Here is a 23,448-nt window from a genome sequence, read left to right on the forward strand (position 1 = left end):
TGGCGCCAGCGCGCGAAACCTGTCCCCCTGGAAACGAGACAACGCATCAGCCACCACATTTTTAACCCCCGGAATATGGCGCGCAAACAGATAGATGTTAGGCTGCAAGCACCTCAACACTAAATGCCTCAACAGCCCCACTGTTGGCCCTGATGATACTGACAGACTGTTGATGGCCTGTACTACCCCCAGGTTATCACAATGGAATCTAACTTTTTTGTTAGCTAACTCCTTCCCCCACAATTCAGTTGCCACCACAATAGGGAATAGTTCCAGCACTACCAAATTCTTCACCAGCTCTGCTTCCACGCACTCTTGAGGCTACGCCCCTAGGCTCCACTTACCCTAAAAATAGGCGCCAAAACCCGTAGACCCCGCCGCATCAGTGTACAACTAAAAAATCACCTCCGTCATAGGCCCGTCTAACGACATAGCCTTCCCATTGAACAACATTTTCCACACCTTTAAATTTGCCTTCACTTCCTTGGACAAACGCACAAAGTGTGACAGCGATTTTACTCCGGCCGTCGCAGCTGCCAACGATCTACAAAATATTCTACCCATCCTCACCACCCTACATGCAAAGTTCAACTTCCCCAACAAAGACTGCACCTCTCAAACGCATCTTCTTCCTGTCACAAGCCCCAGCCACTTCTGCCCTCAGTGCTACCAGCTTATCTTGCGGCAACCTGCTCTCCATATCTACGGAATCCAACTCAATGCCCAGGAATCTAATTACTAAACGAAACTAAACCAAAACTATCCACCACATGCTGTAACTTTCCCAACAAAACCCTACAAACAGAACTATCCGGGGGCCCGATCAACCCACTCTAAAAAAGTGCTAAATTGTTCAGTGCGCAGGAAATGGAGCAACCCATGGGCAAGCACCTGTCAACGAAATACTCCCCCTGCCCCTTGCAACCTAACAAATGCACACACTCGGGGTGTACCGGCAATAAACGAAAAGCGGCCTCAATGTCCGCTTTTGCCTTAAACGCACCTTTTCCATAGCGCCGTACCCACCAAATAGCAGCATCCAGCAATGTGTAAGCCACGAAGCACAATTCCAGATCAATGCCATCATTTACGGAACCCCCCCGCGGGAATGATAAATGATGGATCAATCTAAACTTACCTGGCTCCTTTTTGGGGACTAAGCCCAACGGTGAAACCACCAAACCTTCCAGTGGCGGCATCTCAAAAGGGGCGCTCATCCGTCCTAGCCTCACTTCTTTCTCCAATTTTGCTGTCACTACCTCTGGATGCTGCAATGCCAACCTCAAATTTTTGGGTTCGTTTGGAACCCCTGAAAAAAACTGTTGTCCACTGGGCCTCCTCACTGTCATTATCCTTATCCAAAGACCGATGTCTTTGTGATCCCACCGCAATGACGGTCTCTCTGCCTTGTTTTGTTCGTCATACCGCAGCCAGGCAGTGCCCCTACCGATGCGCCGATGCGCTTCCCTAATAGTGTCTAGGTAGCAAAATAAACCCGCACACAGCTCTGGATGACATTCCTCAAGTACACTGGCTAATATACTAAACGCCTGTAACCAGTTAAGGAAGGTGCGAGGAATCAAGTGATGACGCCGTTGCTCGCTTTTATCCTTGCGCCCCTCCCCCACCGACCGATGAACATTGAAGCGCTCTAGAGGCCAAAGAGAAAATATGTCGACGTAATCACCTTTTAAAATCTTCTCACAAGCTTCCTCGTTTGTGGGCTCCCAGCGGGCCCTCGAAGCACCGTCGACCTACTTGACTGCTCCTGTCGCACTTGTGTGTACTGTGCTTGTACACAGTGTTTTTAGCAGGAGGTTGGGTGCTAGCCTTCTGCCACTACTACTACTGTATGTAATTTGGCAGTATAGTGTCGCCTCTCTTAGAGCGATAGGGCAGACTTGGTTTGCCCCCATATGGTGAAAAAAAAACCCTAAAACATCCCAAACTGTATTTTTTTGACCTAGCATAAAATAAAAAAATATGGAATTATGTAAAATAAAGGAAAGTAATACCTAATAAACACCCACTAATACCCTCCAAAAAGGGGACACAAGCATATGTAGACTATCACACTGCACTCCACACACATTTAACACAGTATACCAATTAAGACTTCCTTCACACTGTCAGCACTCCCTAAACTATGCACTGACACTGATTGGCTGCTGAAAACCCACCCTTATTCATGGGTGGCTCATAACAAAGCCCCCTTATTGAGCCAGCTGACCTAAGCACAAGGGCCAGGTAGTGAGTTATGATCACAAAGAATTCAACCCAGTAAAATGAACTATAACCTGGAACTATGAAATGAACTATAACTATAACCTATAGCTTGTGAACCTTCAATACACAGAGTTTACATCCTAAACCAGTACCTTGTTAATTCTAGAGACCTTTACCATATTTCTTTCTTGAATGGGAGATAATTAAACCCCTTTAAAGTATGTAAGCATTCACCCAGTTAAAGGTACCTTAATTTACATTTAGGGGTCAATAAGGTTGTAGGCTGGGTGGGGTTCCCAATGCTTGGTTCCATAACTTCCTCTTTAGTCCAGTAAACACTGTTCCCTGCAGTAATTTAGCAACCTAGGGGAACAAGACTTTTATGCCCCCTCACTTTGCTTCCGCCATTGTGTTATTGTGGCTACTAAAGTGAAATTCTCCGTAAATATTTGTCCCTCTGATGCACATGATTAGTTTGTACCTAAGCTGCTTAGGGTAAGATTTTGATGCAGTGATATATACTGTAAGTTGAGGTCCAGTTTACTTTATTTGCAGTCGTCAGAAGTGTTGATAGGAAAAGGTTCTCATTTGGTAGGACCAGAAACTTTAGACTGTTGGACCCAGTCTTGGGGCACTAGAGCATGACCTAAAATGTTGCAATTAATGCATAAGTGACTGGACTGGACTAATGAAAGCTACAATCATTATTGGAGGGTTTGAAAATTTTTAATATGTAAAATTGTCCTGCGGAGTACTATTGTATCCACATTGCTGTTATACCCGAGTACAAGATAAAGATACAATTGATCAAATCTGTTTGTCTACTGTGGAATGTCTCCTGACCAACAATACCTCGACACCGTAGGCATCAAGAATGTTTGGTCAAATGAACGCTGGCTGCTCTGTAGACAATATTTATGAATTTTGCTTTAATTTTTGTGAAGATTGAAAATTAAATGGGCACTTTTTATTTGTTGTATTTTACTTTATGTATAAATTTGTTGAGTATGTATTAGACCTTGTGTAGAGGTGTTGTAAAGAGCATGTTTATGTTTTTCTGTATATTTTAGTGTTGACGATGTACTGTTTTTTTGGGATGTAGAAAATATACTTAGAGGTGGGTATAGCACTGTTTTAAACAACACAGCTTTATTGTTGAATGGCATAAAAAAATGATTCCTAGGTAGATTTTTGTATATTCTTTGAAATAATAAGTTAGGACTTGATCTAATAAACTATTTACTTATTAATTGAATTCCAACTGAACTCCAGGCAAAGATCTAAATACATGAGATGAAATATAAATACACAAATATGGAAGCTCTTTTACCCAACCAAAAAAATGTATCTCAATTTATTTTTGTGATTCTTACACTCTGCCTGGCATTTCAGGAGTCCTGATTTTTCTTTGCTTCAGTTTCACATACAAGTCCCCTGTGTGTTCTTCAACTACTTGACGGCACAGCTAATTGACTCCTTTTGCTGCTTCTTTCTTACAAACTTGCATCATATGGCTCTCTGTGCTGGTGGTGTTGGGTTTGATTCTTCTGTACAGATGGTACAGGCCGAGTCAGATACTGGAGAATCTCACTGACAAATATGTTTTTATCACTGGATGTGATTCTGGATTTGGAAACTTGCTGGCTAAACAACTGGACAAACGTGGAATGAAGGTTCTGGCTGCTTGTCTGCTTGTGCTGAAAAGCTGGAGAAAGAGACCTCCAGCAGACTGCAAACAAGAATTCTGGATATTAGTGACAGCAAAAGTGTGAGCTCTGCGGACGAATGGGTATCATCTATTGTTGGAAATAAGGGTAATTTTTACTACACATATATATATATATATATATATATATATATATATATAATTACCCATTTTACGGCTTTTATCACTTAGGGAGAAAGACAGAAAGGGCTCAATTACAACAGCAGCTATAGGTTCTCTTGGGTATTGTTGCACAATGCAGTCCCAATGCATGAAGTCAAATTGCCATTCATTATCCTATGGCCAGTCATTATCCTATGGCTTCATTATGCTGAAAAATTCATAATATGTAGTATTTTGCATAGAACAATTCAACAAGCTATATTTTTAATGCAATGTGTTGCAGTTTAGGCAAGTATATGTGCAGGAGAGGATTGCAGAGGGTAGAAGGATTGGCAGTCCTGGTGAGAAATGTGTTTTTAAGGCAGTGGTCCTGATCTATTTAAGGTTTGCTTGATCACCCAGGTTCACTTATAATAGTCTATCTTCTCCAGGCTTGGAGAGCTTTATTAAGTGAGACCCAGTATGTACAGGAGAGATTTGTGAAACATATCATGATGGGCAGTATTAAAGGGAGGGATAAGGTAGATATGACAGTAGGTTGTATGTGCTGAAAGAAATATGCAGGTAACTGCATGCAATGGTAAGAATGTGTGAAGAATATGACAGAGCACTTTTCAGTGTTAGAGGCTGCTGAAAACAACTACTGGCCAAAGACACTGGACAAGAGTGTTTAATCTATGCACACGTTTTATTCTTGTGTGACCAAAAAAACAATGTGCAATGGTGGATTACAGATTTTAGAGTCTGTACACACTTGCAGTGTAATGGTGTGACAACACGTGTGTCAATATGTGTTAACACGATTTGTGTTTGCCAGCCAATTTTTTGCACTGTACTCCACTTTTTCCTTCACAGTGAACCAAAAAAAAACACAGTATGTTTGTTGGCCTGTACTCATTGCACTTTTAAGCTTTGGGTTGCCATTTATTACACACAAATGTAGAACACATTCATTCATTCATTCATTCACATTGGAAAAATATGATGTCATGAGAGAAAAATTTTGTCTGCTAATGCTGGCCTTCTTCTGAAAACAAGAAAACTGTTGCCATTATATTAGGAGATGGGATAACCAGGATGATAATGTTCTCTGATCTTTTCTTGTGAACTCCTGCTTTCCTTAGACAGAATAAGAACTGCACACAGACACCATGCTTCTCTTCCCTCACAAAGTCTCTCACTGAGAATATAAACCCAGTTAAATTTTATTTAAACACATTCTTAGTAAGAGACAGACAATATTGTCACACGACAAAGGTCCAGTATGACAGATAAAACTGTATAAGAGCATACTTATTATTACATATCTTAATAAAAACATAACAGCTGCAGAACTCCTCAAAAGAATGTTTAGGTAGATACAATCCATTTCTCAAGTAGTAAAAAAAATTAGATTTACAAATTTTGATAAAAACATTGAAATAGGATTCTATGTTTTTGTCAGGAAAAGGATTTATTTCAGATGAGGGAAGCAGGTCTGGTAAGGTTGTAACTATCACCTGGGCTAAGCCTAAATTGTTGAGTAAAAAATTTTTGGAAAAGGAAAACACCTGTTTGTACACTTTTATTCGTCCCTCTCCTCAGGCAGGTTGTCTTGGTGTCACCTTTGACTCGGCCCTCTCATTTACCCCCCATATTCAGAACATTTTCAGGTCCTGTCACTTTCACCTGCGCAACATCTCCAAAATCCCCCCCACCTGTCCCCTGAGACCACCAAACTCCTTGTTCAGGCTCAACCTGATAGGAAAATACACCTCTAACCGCTCTCTTCCCTCCTCCAATGGCCTACTATTGACTTTCTCTCTCATAACCTTGTTACATGTACAACAACAAGACTTTTCTAGAACTTCCCAGAATCTCTGGGATGGTCTTCCACACTCTTTTGGGCTTGCTCCTACCTTCTGCTCATTTAAAAGAGCACTCAAAACCTATCTTTTCAAACTTGTCTATTCGTCACTACTTACCACCATTTCATATCCCCATTCCTAGTGTGTGCCCCTTCCCTCACCTCTTGGGTTGTAAACTCTTTTGGGCAGGGTCCTCTCCTCCCCCGTGTCACTGTCTGTATCTGTCTGTCGTTTGCTACTCCTATTTAATGTACAACTTTATATAGTATATTGCGCTATATAAATACTGTTTATTATTATTAACTATATTATTAATAAAGGAAACAATTAGACCACCACGACTGGCATATTTAGGAGGAAGGGTCAGCCTTTTCATTCCTAATTTATTGTCATCTAAAGTCTCATCATACTTCTGGACAGGTGAAACTTCTGGGTAAAACGACATCCACTCTTATATGGAACATGGCAATGGGTTCTGAGATAGCTTATTACACTTGAACCAGAATTTAAACAAATGTGCAGGAAAATAGTCACTTCATTCATAACACACCTGTTAGAAGAGCATATGGGAACATTAACTAGTGGCCCATTTCTAAAATTGCTAGTTGCCTCTCTCTGACTATACATAATATTTGTAATGGTAAAAAAAAAACAAATGCTTATTTCAATCTGTATACACTGCAATAAATCTGTTAACAAATTCAACTTTCTTTTCTTGGAATAAGGCAAAATGGAAACTTTATATACACTACTGGTACATAGAATGCCCCATAAAATCTATATTTCCTGTTGGGTGAATGGCTTGCTGCTTTTCTCAGAAATTTGTACACAGATATAGTTACATATTTTTGTGATATACTCCATTGAATGGTGGTAAAAATAGCTATATCTTCAGAACAGAGAAAGGTATGAATCTGCGACAAAATTTGCTTTATTCTTGACAATTTATATAGATTACCCAAAGGGGATTTTTTTTATCTCAACATAATTATATATATATATACTTTAATTGTAGCTTTTTAGCAGCAAAGTTTACCCTTACATTTGTACATATGCTAATAATCATTAGGTATCCCTTGCATTTACATTTTTATGATGGCAACTATGGTATTTGAGCTTTTAATTTGCAACAGAACAAAATCAATACTCCAATTTCCATTAATCTCTAAAAGAATAAAACAAGTTTTCAATAGTTATTTTTTTTCTTTATATGTTATTATAGGTATCGTAATTTTCCATCATGTGGCTTCCTCTGTTGGTAGTTTTGGCTTTGATCTTCCTGTACAGGTGGTACAGATACAGTCTTATCCTGCAGAATATCACAGATAAATATGTCTTCATTACTGGATGTGATTCAGGATTTGGAAACTTGTTGGCTAAACAACTGGACAAACATGGAATGAAGGTTCTAGCTGCTTGTTTGACAGAAACCGGGGCTGAAAATCTGAAAAAAGAGGCCTCTAGCAGACTACAGACAAGAATCCTCAATGTAACAAACACTGAAAGCGTGAAGTCTGCTGCCAAATGGGTCAATGATATAGTCTCTGATCAAGGTTGGCTATCTTAATATATGTAAATATTTGATAAACTGTAAATATGGCTGTATTCATTGAAACAAAGGTAATATTTCAATGCAATCAAGCATGTAGTCTACTAAAATGAGAATAGTATGTAATAGATCAAACTGGTTGCATTGGGTGACTGTAGTTAGAAATATACCAACCATTGTTATGCAATGAAACTAATTAGCAAGACCAAAAATTGGGAAAACTGATGGTCACAAGGCAACTATTCATGTGAATACAAATGTAAATGTGAATACGTAAGCAACCATTACAGGTGGTGGGGTAACAGCAGCAACTAGGGCACATATTTTATCCTGTTGCCCCTAACAATTTTTGTAGGGGGAGCCTTGTATGAACCAATAACATCTATGGTTTGTTTATCCAAAATCGATACAGAAGGCGATATGTTAGCTATTATTTCCCCTTGTAAAAATGCTGGTTCCCTGGCTGGTATGCTATATGCCTTCAGTAGGGTGTCACTGACATGTCCTGATCTGCATACTTGTCACTGAAACTAGGGACAGTCAGGCATTTTCAGAAGGTTGGCCGTTTTTTCTCAGTGCAGATTTTTTTTACATTACTAACTGGTATACAGTTCATTTGTTTAAAGATATGTATTATTGCTGGTAACAGGGCTTCAAACATTTTTGTTCCCAGTACATTTTATAAAAAAATTAATTTGAAGCTTCTTTTTGTTAAATACAACAAAAGACTCGTGTTTTAAAAAAATAATCAAACCAGTATATACCAAAAGTAAAATAGAAGATTAAAAATATTTTTAATATTAGAACACATACATAGAATGTTAAAGAATATAATAATATAGAAAAAATATAAAGCTTATAGAAATATATATACCTTTATATACCTTTATACCTTTTAACCACTAATTAAAATGCTCAAATCCAGTATCTTTCATACAGGTCTTTGGGGCTTGGTGAACAATGCAGGTATAGCCACACCTACTGCTCCAAATGAATGGCTTACTAAGGATGACTTCCAGAATATTCTGGATGTGAATCTCCTAGGGCTGATTGATGTTACATTGAATATGCTGCCTTTAATCCGAAGAGCCTGTGGACGAGTGGTTAATGTTTCCAGTATTTGTGGAAGGGTGGCTTTCCTTGGAGGAGGATACTGCCTCTCTAAATATGGAGTGCAATCTTTTTCAGACAGTCTACGGTAAAAAACTTTTTTTAGGATATTTAATTGTCAAAAATATTTTCGTAGGAAATGTAGTTGTTACAATAATACTTGTAATTTGTATAATAATACCTTTACTTTTTCTTGGTATTCACAGTTGGAGGTACAGATATGTTTACACAATGCAGTGTAGTACAGATGTATGGTGTTGGCTTTATTTGTACCACTGAGAATTGCAGTGTGTACACATCTTCTGGTCAATATATAAAATTAGCATTGGTGATACATTTACTGAATTGTAAATACAACTTATATATAGTAACTACAACAGAATATGTATATGTACTGTTGGTGGTCATATATAGCATTTTAGTTAAAAAACTAATATGGTGATTGGGAACTGTACTGATTGTAGGCAACTTTCTGAGCTCAGAAAGAGGGGCACTTTAAAGTATGAAGTATGAAGGCAAAAGACACAACCCCTTGCATGCCTTCAGTTACACCAAATTTAAGAATTATTAAAATTACTCAGACCCAAAACCTATTTTTCTTTATGCTAAAATTTAAAATGACAAATACAATTTTACTATTTTATATATATATATATATATATATATATATATACACACACACACACACACTACATTTTATTATGTTATATACATTGGATAAGAAAGAAGGACATCTGGGGAGGACAGAGGGACAGAAGGATTGAAAGATTTGATTTGATATAAACAAATATATGTATATGGGTCATGTTTCCATTTCCTTGGAGAAAATAGATATACATTTTCTGAAAGTGACATTGGTGGATAACAAAAGAGAACAAGATGAAGCCTTATTGCAAATGCAGAGCACTTATATTACCCTTTTTATTGGCCCATGTGTGCTACCTTATTGTTGTTTCAGCATTGTAACCTTAGTGTCAAAAACATTTAAAGTTTCCAGGAGTGTCCTATGCCTGTGTCAGAGGATAAAACAATGGCAGGCAAGTGATGGGATAAGCAGCTATCCAACCATCCAAGAAAATGTTGCACGTCAAAAACATACAAACATGCAGGGGATGGAAATGTTGTTCTCTCATTTTCAGTTATATGTTTAGAATTAGAAGTGAAGGGAACTTGTCCCAGTGCCATGCAGACAGTAAAAACAAAAAACCTGATATACATTTTTATTTATTATTGTAATTTTAAGGGGTATTTTGTGTCTTTCAGTTTAGTACAGTTTGGGAAATGTATAGTTTTAGATGCATCAAAGATCAAAAAAATATAACTGCAAAGACTTGTATTTGGAATTTTCTGTTGGTTTTGGTATTCATTAAATGTTCTTGATCTTTTAGGCGTGAGATGGCCCATTTTGGTGTGAAGGTCAGCATTATAGAGCCAGGCTATTTCAGAACTGAAATGTCTGATTGCAAACATTTTCTTGAGCATGTAAGGAAAAGTTGGGAGAAGTCACCAGATGAAGTCAGGAAGTCCTATGGCCAAGCTTTCTATGAAAAACGTGAGTCTTTATGAAAGATGTAGACCAGAATTGCTATACTGCTGTCAATAAACAACCAGGGATAAAAGATGAATGGCAAAGGGAAGAGCCCAGGTCAAACATTTTTAATCTGATCCTATGATTTGACCAGAAATTATTGATGTGTAAGTCACACTATGTAGTGGTAACATGTCTTAAATCATTTACAATAACTCTAATTGTTTTTTAGTGCAATGCTTTTATACATGTTTAAATTAAAAAAAAAAAAAACATAGTACGTGAACACATCCCATCTCCCAAAAACTGTCATTCCATGATGACCTGGCCATTGAAAAAGCTGTCAGAAAGGAGGTCACCGCATCTCTTTGTTGCCTATGAATATGCTGCTAAAGGAATGACCCATTGCAAAGTGCCCAATAAAATTAACAATTGTACTACTTTGCTGGACTGTGACCAAGGGAAATCTCAATTTATAAATTGAACTCTTTTTTCTGTTTATTTAGTGCTTGTATAATTTTTTTCTATTACTTCACGTATATGCACACATTTTGTTCTATTACTTTATCAAATAGACCTTAAACATCATAAGCCAACTCTTTCATGCTTTAAATACAAATTGTAGAACACCAAAAAATGGTAGCAGACAATGGTGATAGACAAGATTTAATGGACTAGTTAAGATCACCCCATGACAGCTCACAGACTTCCAGTGCTTCCATTTTTGTTCAGTGTGTGTTATTCATAGTTGGCCTGTATCAACACTATCAGTAACAGCTTGAAAATAGGTGGTAGAATAGCTTCTGCTGTGTTGGTAACACTTTATTATGATTCTTAATTTTTGTGTCGAATGTGTAAGTATCCCTATTTTTCTGGATATTTTTTAATCCAGGTCACTACAACAGTCTGCCCAACACACATTGTTTTGAATGGTTCCACTTATTACAGCCCTTCTTTTATTTGGCCTTTACAAAAATGTATATTTTTTTCTTACATGAGTCATAATGAATTTTTAAATAATTAATATTTTATGTTTGTTCACACAGATTGCCAAGCAGTGACTAAAGGACTTTTAAAGACCAGTAAGAAACTTTACCTGGTAACAGAGTGTATGGAACACGCCCTTACTGCTGTCTATCCAAAAACACGATACTCTGCAGGATGGGATGCCAAACTATTCTTCGTGCCTCTTTCTTACTGCCCGGCTATGTTACAAGATTTCCTTCTCCCAGGAAACTGAATAAATGGAAAAAGTTTACACAGTGCATTTAATAATTTAGCTGAGCTTGCAAAGTATACAACAAATATAAACTACTATCAGTACTTACATCTTGCTTTTGCAACAGAGCTGTGTCCAGTCAATTGACCTGATTTAATAAAGCTTTCCAACGCTGGAGATCATACACTTTCATCAGTGAACCTGGGTGATCCAGCAAACCTACAATGGATCTGGTCAAGGATTGAAAACATTAGCTAACAAATAGCTAATGACTTTTAGGAAATTAATTCCAGGTTTGCTGGATCACCCAGGTTTACTGATGAAAATGCATCTTTTCCAGCCTTGGAGAGCTTTAAATAATCAGGCCAAAAATGCTGTATTTGTAGACATATGATAGTGCCATGGATGGTCATACTAATGTGCTTTTGTAGAGATTTTCATGAAATGCTTAGTATTTGGCTTACAATTATCAGCCCACCTGCTACCTTCCTTGTAAAATTATCATGTCAAGTTCAAACAGATGCCCAATTTAACACTTAAAGCAGAATTAAAATAGAAAATAAAAAATGTGCTAGACCAGGGGTGGGGAACCTGTGGCCTTTTGGAGCGTGATGTGCGGCCTCTTAAACAAGTTTTCATATTGTTATATATATATATATATATATATATGACATTGAATGACATATGTGAACTAACTTTGGAAATATGACGATTCTGCTAAGAGATGATTCTCGGTAAAAGCCGTTATCTGGACTCAATCTAATTGTCTACAATTATCTAATTGTAGTTCTTGGAGGTGAAAAAGAGGTCGCTCGAAATGTCCATTGCCGGTGACGCTGCTACAGGGAACTGGCGATAGACACTACACCCGATAACAGACGCACAACTGGCGTAGTATAATATTACGCCTTTGGATAAATATATCACAATGAGACTCAGAAGAGAATGCAGAGGAAGAGTAAGAGTTGGATTTTGAATGAGAGAACGCATTAACAAGTCAGTTTGGAGTTAGTGGTGAAGTGTACTGGTTGCACTTGTTAGTCATAGTGTGTCGCGTAGAGGAGAGTGTGCCTCAGCCTTGGCGCGTTTAGGATGTAAAACCATGGTACTAAGAGGTAACCGGTGTGTCTGATTGCAACAGAATGCAAAAAGAATTGGCGCTAGTTTTTAAACCAAAATTTCTTTTCCACCTTCTGGTAACACTGTGGTTACAGTTACTAACTGGCTGGCATAGAGCTAAACAGAGCTAAATAAATATATGCTAAACATATATTTATTTATATATATATATATATATATATATATACATATACATATACAAAGTATGACACAGAAGTGACTGCAGCTAATGAGACATTGAATGGCAGAACATTGCTCAGATATTGCACTACGAGACTATAGAGACAGGAAAGCTACAGTTCACGTCTCATAGAAGAATTATATGCTGCACAAGAAAAAGAACTGCTAACCAGCACTGGTCACCTCAGACTGCCCTCCCGCCCTCTCTGCCTCCTCCCCACTGTTACACTGAGCCTTCTCATACAGAAAGACATCCCCAGGATCCCTATAGACGTAGCACCTGCTGCTGTTTACCAGCAGGGAGGGGTAACGCAGGGCTCTGCGTTCGACTCGGGTTGCCTTTGCAATCGACTGGTAGATCGCGATCGATGTTTTGGGCACCCCTGGCACAGATGGTGCAGCGTTTGTGGTTCCTTCCTTCAGAGTGTTTTGGAGTGGGAATTGCAATACTATGTTGTTTCTGAGAAGGATAAAATGAGTTGCTTGCTCTGTGATTCTAACGGTAAAATAATACAATGCACATCAACACTACTCTACTCATAAGGACAATAAATAGGTTAAGCTAGAATCCCAAAAGATAGCTTTACGAAAATTGAAAGAAGGTAAGCAAAAGCAGGGGCAGTTATTCCAATCAGTGCAGAGTATCAGAAACGCAACTACAGAAGCTACTTATAAAGTGGCGTATATACTTGGGAAAAAAGGTAAGCCCTTTAGTGATGCGGAAATTATAAAAGATTGCATCGTAGAGGTTGTAGAATGCTTAGATCCTGATAAAGTTAACAAATACAAACAACTGCCTCTTTCAAGAAGAACTTATGCTGATCGCCAGCATGACTAGCACTCAATGTAGTAAATCAACTGAAATAAAAAATCCAAAAAGAAAATGTGTACTATTCAATAGCGCTGAATGAATCAACTGATTGCACTGACTCAGCGCTGGTATTGTATTTTGTTTCCGCCATAACTAAGGATTTTCCTGTTTACGAAGAAAGCGAGGAATCAATGTGTTTAACGATTTAAAAGACTGAATCTGGCTAATTTAGTAAGTGTATGCACAGATGGTGCACCTTCTATGACAAGGTAGAACGAAGAATTTATTGCACAACTTAAGAAAGAGGTTTCAAGCCAAAGTGATTTTATCTAATTTCCAAATCTTATCTCTTGTGCCACATCCACTTTTTTCATTGACACTTTGCAGAAAGTTGTAGGAATTGTGAATTACATTCGAGCAAATGCAACAAGACATTGACAATTTCGTGAGATGCTAATGATGGATAACGAGGTAATTAGTGTTAATTTGCCCTACCATTCAAAAGTGCTTTATTATCACAAGGACAGGTTTTAGTCAAAGTTTTGTATTTGTGTGAACAAATATTTCCATTTTTTGAGGAAAGGAATTAACACTGTGAATAATCATGCATGGAGTTTCATAGCAATGTTGTGTTTCTGTGTGATATAATGACAAAGAAAAATAACTTGAACGTTTCATTGCAAGGTAAAACCAAGTCTATATATATATGTGGCAAGAAATAAAATTATTCAGAAAAAAATTAACATTTCCTAAATCACTTCTTGGCCGAAATGAGCTTCCTGAAGAGAACTTCTCACACCTAGTAAAAATGAGTAATGAAGACTGTGTTACTGACATATGGCTATTGTGGGGAAATTAGTTAGTGACATGAATATTGACTTTGTAATGCCCTGCGTAATATGGTGGCGCTATATAAATCCTGTTTATTATTAATAATAATAATGAAAATTAATATAAATAGTAATATTGGTGCTAAAATCAACCTGGGAAACATTGTACTATCACAGCATGTCCCTCTGGCTTTCTCCTTTCTCTAGAACTACAAGTATCAGCATACTATACTTGCCTCTCTCCTGTCTCTGTTGAACTATTGGTAGAACATTGTAACTGCATTTCTCTCATCTTTTCATAGACTACATTAGAACTCCTGGACCCAGTATACAATACATCCATCATTCCTGTGTTTTTGGAACTCAGGTTAGCAGAACACTTCTATATCTATACTGATTCAGAACCTGCTAGCTAATCAGTATTCTATTCTACACAGTTGTTCTTGCTCTAGAAATTCCCAAACACTACTAAACTTGTTAATATTATATAAGAAGGACCCTGCTGGGGGGGCGGCATCGGCCAGAGCCACAGACCATTACAGCGTACGTTTGCAGGCTCTGGGAAGTGGGCGGGTTGTGTCTCTGAACAGGTTCTGACATCATGATCATGACATCATTATGGGGGAATTTTCTTCTTCTTTGAGTGACATCTGGCTCCCCACGCATGCATGGTCCAGAGCCGGTAATTTAGGTGGTCTGTGGGTCCAAAAAGGTGGCGACCACTGCCCTAGAAAATACTAGGCTTTCACTTGTGTATACACACACAGGTTTGTACTTGCCTCCAACCCCCAGCTGGTTCGGATCTGCCTATGCTCAAATATCTCAGAAAATTAATAGGACATGCTGTAGCTTTATAGTAGGAGCAATGTTCCATAGGACTTTGGCAGCCCAGTACAACATTTTTAACACCCAGTGAGCCACCACAGCTGTTGGAAAAGAGAAGTACAGTCTCTATGGGAAAGGAACCTGCTTAGGTTGTTCCATTCTTTTGCACTTGTAAAAAAATGCAAGGCCAATTGAAAGAGACCTTAAATGAAATTTTCCATAATATACAACAACATATATATGGAATGTGAGATGATCTAAAGTCCACAGGACACCTTGTAAAGGCAAAAAAATATTGGGTTTAAAACCAAGCCCAATTACCAATGTTTTCCTGATACCCGAACAGTTAGCGGTTATCTTATTCCATACAGAATCAGTCCATCATATTAAAGCCTTCTAGAATAAGACTTTATCCTTAATCTTAAAACTTACTCTACACTTTATTCACTGAAGATCTCTAAACTTTAGTGTCCAAAACATATAGTTCAAAACAACTTAAGTCCTCAACTTTAAAGCCCCTAGGCTAAATCCAAGATTCCTAAAGCACCTAAACTAACCTTAATTAACTGAAAAAACGTACACAAGTAAAGAGAATAGCTGATTGGTGAGTTGGTAACAACACTTCCATTATCGGAGAATATTGTAATCAGATGTTTACAGCTATCTTACCATTGTCCTTTGAACACTCCTTAATCCCAAATTGGACTTTTGGAGGATACCCTTGCTGCAATTTATATGTACCTTCTGTATGATACAGAATTTCATTTTCATATATGAGTGCTTGAAGCAGATTGATGTAGTTTGGAATGATATCAAATGCAAGTCAGACGCACCTACCCATGAATTCTTACTGATCACAAAAGCATCCCAAACTTATGTTAAATGCAAGATGAACGCACTAAAAAGCAAGCTGAATGTGGCCATTTACACAAGTTCTGTACATATAGTCGGCTCATGCAGTTTATTACACAAGCACCGAGTCCTCTTAGGATGGTGATGTGCACAGCTGTATGGAACCCTTCCCTGTACATATCTGATATTTTAATTATTAAATAGGAAGGCAAAGAAAAACATACTCAAGTATTATGTTTGCAGACCTCTGAAGTTTTGCTTTAACATTTCCTGGTTTCACCAATTAAATCTTACATTTCCTGTTGGCTGTTTCCTTATTGCAGCTCTGTGGTGTCCACCTCTTTCTTTCCTATTATATAACTCTAAGGAGGAGTGCCTACAGCCATGATTAAACATGCATGACAGTATTTCGCCATTGCATTCTTAGATCAGGCAATTGCTATGCTGCTGTTTTTTTACTCCAGGGGAGGAGGGAAATCTGATAAAGTAATAAAGTCCAGGTCTTCTAAAGCCAGTCTGTGAAATTTGTCTCCTAGCCATACTTCAGCCTTCATTGTGCTGTGTTCACATTCCCTCCCTATTCACGTCTGGTGTGCTAAAACAAGGTACTGTAAAAAAAATAATCAATCCTTTGCCAGTCTATCCTGTTTCTTAGTATTACCACAAGCAATATTCCTAGTAATTTGTCACAGTAATGATCCTGTATGGTACTACCAAGTGTGATTTATAAAACTTGGGATTTTAGGTATTTTCCAGAATTTATGCTTGAAAATCTCAGTTCTCAAATCAGTTTTTTTGTTTCTATAATTTAAACACCTTCTCATCTGCTCAAAACGTTTGCCTATTTATTTTCTTCATTTGATTGATTTATACATGCAATATATCACTGGTATCAGTACAACAGGGATCACAAGTAAATTGTCAGGGTTTTTGGTTCCAAAAATGTTCACTAATGCTTAAGGGTTTAATACTGGTTTTAATATTAAAATGTATTGGGTTTTTATTGAATATGTGCACAGAAAATAACCCTGGGACTCTTTCCTGTTTATATAATATCAAAAATACTCATAAAAATGTGGAGAATAACTTTAATCTTGCCTTGTGACCCTATTAGCATCCCTGTACCATTTAGCTTTACATATTTGTACCTGATGGTGTACAGGAAGAGGAAAGGGTTAACATATTTTGGCAATGTTAGGAGTACAGTAGCCAGTTAGGGGTCTGCAGGCAGAAATTGGGATACAGGGGGTTACTCATGGAGACTTGTTTTGTGTGGTGCATTGTTGAAGAAAAACTTCAGTGAACAATTAGTTTGTCTCCTGAGCTAAGGCCAGACCCTGGTAGCATGCAGGCCTTCTCCTAGCAAGTGGCCCATGCAGGCAAAGATGCAGCCGGGGGGTAGAAATATGTGAGTATTAGCTTGGTGTTTTTATTAGGTTTACCAGTGCCTGTTCAGTGTAACAAAGAACAAATGCTACAATTCCATAAAGCTACATCAACCTATTTTGATCTCTGCTAAATAAATTGATAATCAAAAAATTAGCATATATTAATTATGTACACTTTTCCAGCACTTTCAGTGGGTAAGTCTTTCTTTTCCTCTGCACAATATAAAAATTGAGCTTGGGACAGTTGTAGCAGCCTAGAATACCTGAACTAGCTAGCTATTATCTAAGGGCTTGCATTAGTTGTTTCTTTTACATTTTGCCTGTAGCTCAGTTAACATGTCTTTTAAAGATGGGGTGTTACTACCCAGAAGAGTTGGAGTTTTGAATGTGATGGGAGACAGATGACATGCTGCCCAGACAGTGAGAAGAAGCTTTAAGTAGTAAAGTAGGGACAGGGAAATAGAATTCATGTTGCTTTTGTAGAAATCTGTGAGTCCTTTTAAAGGGGAAATGTGCATGACTAAGGGTAGTTTGGATCTCCCGCCCCCCACCCCTTAAAAACTCCAACAAAATTTTTTCAGCAAGAACCTTTCCAGCACCCCAACTTTCTACTTATCTTTTCCCGCACTTTCCCTCACTATTGCCTACCAGCCTATACTCTCCCCCCAAAAACACACTGACACCTTCCTTGGATTTAAATTGGTTGGCAAGCAGCCGATTGTATTAACAAAACAACTTAAATACAAATTAATAACAATAAATAATCATTATTACAACAATATTTAAATAACATATAAATATTATCTCTATTAATATAACTTAACATATATAGGAATGTATAACTTTAATATACTCTTTATATATACTTTACAATCTTTACTAATAAAAAACTTTTTCCGCCCAATCAAACTGTTTTCTCACTGTGCCCAATCGCACTATAACTAACAACCAACTCCAGTTTACTCCACCAGGCCGCCTCAGGGGCCACACCATAACAACATTTTAATGGGCACCCTACCAATGGGTTGCCCTTCCCAAATACCAACAGGACTCTTACCCTCCTAAACCCCAACCGCCTCAACCACATAACCTTGCTCTAAAGGGAAGGTGGGTGGGAATTTTCCTTTCCAGAAAAAACTGTCCCTCACTTCCCACGGACCCTCTTACTTAAACCTTTCTATTCTCCTCCCCTCTACTTCCAACCAGACCTCTAGTTAATCCCACCCCTTAACATCTCTCCCTCACATTAACCCATACGTAACCTGCAAACGGGGGGGGGGGGGCTGCCCAAACACCCAGTCATGCCGGCCCTACGCTTAGTCCCCTGCTGCAGGCCTCCCTAGAGCCCGGTCACTTGTTTAGATTGGCAAGTGGGATGAACTGGGCACCCATTAACCACCTGAGCACTACACTGATTTCTAGATTTCTGTTCCAAAAGCGTCACAGGTTTTCATGAAATTTTTTTTTTTAAATTGTAGACCTGTAACTTACAGAAATATGTCCGAATAGGGTTCTAGTAGATATAATGAATATAAAAAATGTTTGAAACACACAATCATGTAAAAAAAAAAAAAAACTTTTAATAAAATTAAAGGAAAAACACAAAAATCAGCTTAAACAAGAACACATAAATAAATGAAAAATACTGAAAATGCGATAATTCGGTATAATGTATAGTAATATATTTTTCTAAAACACCTCCCTAGTGTCCGTCACATACCTATAGACAAAACCACATAAATATATTTTCTATTATTTTGTATTGGATTGGATACAGGACTTTGTATTAAATCCAATACAAAAAATTTGAATTTCCCGCTACGACCCTCATCGACGGGCGCACGCACGCGCATCATCAGGAATCGCCGAGGGACGCGTACGCAAATGCCGGGTATTCTAATTCTTTCCAAACTTCCATGCAAAAAGTGTTACATTTTTTGCATGGAAATTTATTTTGGATTGTAGGCTCTAATTCACCGAATTACCGCATAACTCACCAAAATATGTCCAAAATTTTATAAATTTAATAATTAAATTTTTTTTTATAAAACATAAAAAAAGTTAAAAAAAAAAAAAAGTGTAAAATGTAATGTACAGTAGCTTATATAATATATATATAATACAATTACCGGTATATATATATTATATAAGGATTTCTTTGTATTGAACTCAATACAGCTTTTTGTATTGAGTTCAATACAAAGGAACTCAATGCAAAATTTTGAATTTGCCGCCCCGCCTCCCTCCCGCGCCGACGCACGCAGCGACGTCACCGGAAAACCCCGGTGATCGTCTCTGCACTCGCCGGCTGAACACAGAAGACACAAGACGTGTCCGGAGGAGCGGAGGGAGAAGGTGTTCCGCTGGAACACGGAACCGACGCTGGATTAGCACAGCGGGACCAGGTAAGTGGGGATTTTAGTGTAGGCGAAAAAATACGGGCTTAACCAAAAGAGCAAAAATATTTAGTGCGAGAAATTACGGGCTTAGCGGTTAGGGGGTTAACACTAGTCTTACCTTCAGTTTCTTTGGTATGATTATCCACAAAACACATGAACTAACATTATGACGGTCCTTACAATATTTCTCTTTGTAACCTTATCCCATACACTAAATACACTATAAAATGAATAAATATTTAGGTTAGAGGTTTATTTTCTTCTATTAACGACTATTAATTTCAATATACATTTCTTTGTTTTTGCATGCAGTGTCATCATGTGGCTCCTGCTGCTAGTGCTTCTAGGTTTGGTCTACCTATACAGATGGAACCAAAAACGTCTAATCCTCCCGAATCTCACAAGCAAGTATGTTCTGATAACTGGATGTGACTCAGGTTTTGGAAATTTAGCAGCCAGACAGTTGGATAAACGTGGACTAAATGTTCTCGCAGCTTGCCTGACTAAGAAAGGAGCTGAAGATCTGAAAAAAGAGACATCCAGTAGGCTGCAGACTGTTATCCTGGATGTCACCGACAGCCAGAGTGTGAGCCTTACAGCCAAGTGGGTAGCTGATATTGTAGGAGATAAGGGTGAGTGATTTGTTACATATTTAATCCTATGCAAGATCCCACAACATTATAACACTATAGAAAACACCTTAGGTGATAAGCTACTGTATATATGGGTTGGCACAGTTTAGAACATATTACAAATCTTAGGAATAAATCATGGGAGTGTGTTTAAATCATGGGAGATTTCAATTACCATGACATTGACTGGATTAATGGCACTACAGGAACAGCAAAAGAGAGGAAATTTGTGAATTTAATACAAGATAATTTTATGGTACAGCTTATAGTAGCCCCAACTTGAAGTTATACTCTGGAGCTAGTTCTTTCTAACACTGCAGAACAAATGTGCTTGTAAAAGAGAACCTGGGTAGCAGTGACCATATTATGATTTCATTTAATGTAAGTTGTAAACAGGAACTAAAAACAGGAAAGTGAAAAACATTTATTTTTAAGAGAGCAAATTTTCCAATATACAGGGCGGCTCTCTGTGACTTGGACTGGGAGACAATATTGTCCTCAAAGAACACAGAACAGAAATGGAAATCTTAAGTCTGTTCTACAAAAGCACACTGAAATATATTTCAATTGGTAATAAGTTTAAGAGACTAAAATTAAAACCTATGTGGCTCACAGCTGATGTTAAAAAAGCCAGAAGGAACAAGAAAAGGGCATTCCAAAAATATAAAAATTAAGGATCACCTTCATCATTTGAAAACTTTAAAGAATATAACAAAAGATGTAAAAAGGAGATAAAATATGCAAAACTTCAAAATGAAAGACAGATTGCAAAGGAAAGTAAGGCAAACCCCATTTTTTAAAAATTTATTAATAGCAAAAAGATCGGATCTGAGCATGTAGGCCCTCTAAAGAATGTCTATGGGTTGGTAACTGGGGTTATTAGTGGTTATTAGAAGGTTATTAGTGGTGAAACATAATTCTTCTCCTGTAATCCTGTCAGACCACATCTGGAATATGCAGTCCAGTTTTGGGCACCATTTCTTAAAAAGGACATAGAATTATAATGTGGAATTATAGAGAGTGCAGAGAAGGGCAACAAAATTAATAAAAGGAATGGAGGAGCTCAGCTATGAGGCTCTTAGCTGAACTGAATCTATTCTTCCTTGAAGTGGGATATGATCACCCTGTATAAATATATAAATGGTCAATATAGAGAACTCTCTTCCAATTATTCACTTTGAGATCATTACAAAGAACAAGTGGGAACTCTTTGCGTCTGGAGGAAAAGAAGTTTAATCTCCGGATAAGGAAGGGATTCTTCACTGTAAGGTCTGTGAAAATGTGGAATCGGCTCCCTCAGGAAGTAGTTTCAGCAACTACTATAGATTGCTTTAAGAAAAAGCTGGATGTATTTCTAGAAGCACAGAATACAACTGGGTATTAAGACTTTAAAGTAAAAATAACAGTGACTGTTGATGCGGGGAACATCCGATTGCTTCATGGAATCAGGAAGGAATTTTTTCCCCTGTTGAAGCAAATTGTACCAGGGTTTTTTTGCCTTCCTCTGGACCAACTATGTCTTATGTGGTTTTATATTTGGGATATGTTTATTTCCCTAGTGGATAAACTTGATGGACTTATGTCTTTTTTCAACCTAACCTACTATGCAAGGCAAACATATAGATCCTAGGAATTGTTTTAAAGTTATCCATATATGACTAAATAAATACTCATAGTCGAATATAAAACTGTTGATTGTTATAAACTTTTTCATTAGATGACATCAGCTAATAAATTATGAGGGTGAAAACTAGAGCAATTGAAAACATGTCTCTGCTTATAAATCAGAAAATAAATGATGGATAATTTTCTGACACTATGTATAAGTGAATCTTTGAGGGTTTTGCTTGCAAACTTTGTTCAAAGTTCAATAAACCTGAACTGGGCTGTGAGCCCCCTGCTGTTGGTTGAGGGGCTGGCACATATAACAAAACCTCAACTATTGGCCAAAGTTGGGTCAAGGTTTTGAACACACACCTCAAATGTATGCTAGCCCCAAAAACCATCCTTTCTCAGGTCCTGACGTTTACTACCTATGTTGAAAAACAGGTAGCCAACCCCTAAATCTATCAGCAGAGTGTGAAAGAGGGTACCCTGGGTATTTTGGTAAGTCTTTGAGAAGCTTTATTAAAGTCCAATATGTAAAATAAAGCCCAACAACATATGGCAACCTTTTTGTTTTCGGCTTTTTTTTAGTTTTAGTTTTGCAATTATACTTTTCAAAGTCTCTCCCTTCTCCTATATGTAACTCTAACGCTCTATTCTATTTTCTATTTTATATAGTTGACATTTTTAGTTTGTTACCATCAAACACTATATCCTTGAATTAACTGTTACTGTATCACAATATTTTCAAGGGTCTGAGAGAGTAGGACATTTCTCCTGAACACACCTGTCTGTGTTTAACCTACAGAAATTCAGAAAAGGTTTTTAAAGAATCAGAACCTGTCTGTTGGCATCCGAATGTACTTATTGATGTACTGATAATCAGAACCAGTCAGACTTATTGATGATCATTTTGTCATTAAGAAAGCCATTCTAATAGCCAATGAAGTATAAAAATTAACTTATGTTTAAGCCCTATCTATTGTTTATGCAATTTCTTTTTATGGCCATGGAGATATCTGTGCATGTGTTAGAATAACAGACAGTATTTATGATACAGGTTAGGTTAAAGGTTATTTTATTTTATGAACTAGGTTTCTGGTATCAACTCTACATACTAAAAGTGACCCTTTTTGTGGGCCCTCTCCTAAAAATACGTGGTGCCTGGCTGTCTGGAACCCTACCCCATACGGTCATGGCCAAAAATATTGGCACGCTTGCATTTATGTCACAAAATGCATCACTTCTCCCAGAAAATTGTTGCAATTACAAATGCTTTGGTATTGTTATGTTTATTTCTTTTGTTGGCACTGGAAGAACACAAAAAAGCATAGAAAAAAAATCTGAGAAAATCCACATAAAACGTTAAAATTGCCTGGACAAAATTATTGGCACCCTCAACCTAATACTTGGTAGCACACCCTGTGGACGAAATAACTAGATAGATGTTAATCGCATTCTGTTACAATCAATGAGTCTTTTACATCTCTGTAATGGAAT

At 37.6% G+C, this 23,448-nt stretch overlaps 2 protein-coding genes across 2 annotated transcripts in view; both read left to right on the top strand.

Annotated features, from left to right (window-relative positions):
* Positions 1-11,346, top strand: part of LOC140328361 (17-beta-hydroxysteroid dehydrogenase type 6-like) — a 13,340-nt gene extending 1,994 nt beyond the window's left edge. The window contains exons 2-5 of the mRNA XM_072407899.1: positions 7,124-7,454; positions 8,390-8,648; positions 9,949-10,112; positions 11,135-11,346. Of these exons, the coding sequence (XP_072264000.1) occupies positions 7,142-7,454; positions 8,390-8,648; positions 9,949-10,112; positions 11,135-11,328 (930 nt within the window). The 5' untranslated portion in view covers positions 7,124-7,141 and the 3' untranslated portion in view covers positions 11,329-11,346. The remainder of the gene's footprint in view (positions 1-7,123; positions 7,455-8,389; positions 8,649-9,948; positions 10,113-11,134) is intronic.
* A 3,408-nt stretch (positions 11,347-14,754) lies between these two features.
* LOC140321859 (retinol dehydrogenase 16-like) overlaps positions 14,755-23,448 on the top strand; it is a 20,445-nt gene continuing 11,751 nt past the window's right edge. The window contains exons 1-2 of the mRNA XM_072398664.1: positions 14,755-16,529; positions 20,024-20,343. Coding sequence (XP_072254765.1) covers positions 20,031-20,343 — 313 coding nt within the window. The 5' untranslated portion in view covers positions 14,755-16,529; positions 20,024-20,030. The remainder of the gene's footprint in view (positions 16,530-20,023; positions 20,344-23,448) is intronic.

This window comes from Pyxicephalus adspersus, chromosome 1 (assembly GCF_032062135.1).
Source record: "Pyxicephalus adspersus chromosome 1, UCB_Pads_2.0, whole genome shotgun sequence".
Classification (NCBI taxonomy): domain Eukaryota; kingdom Metazoa; phylum Chordata; class Amphibia; order Anura; family Pyxicephalidae; genus Pyxicephalus; species Pyxicephalus adspersus.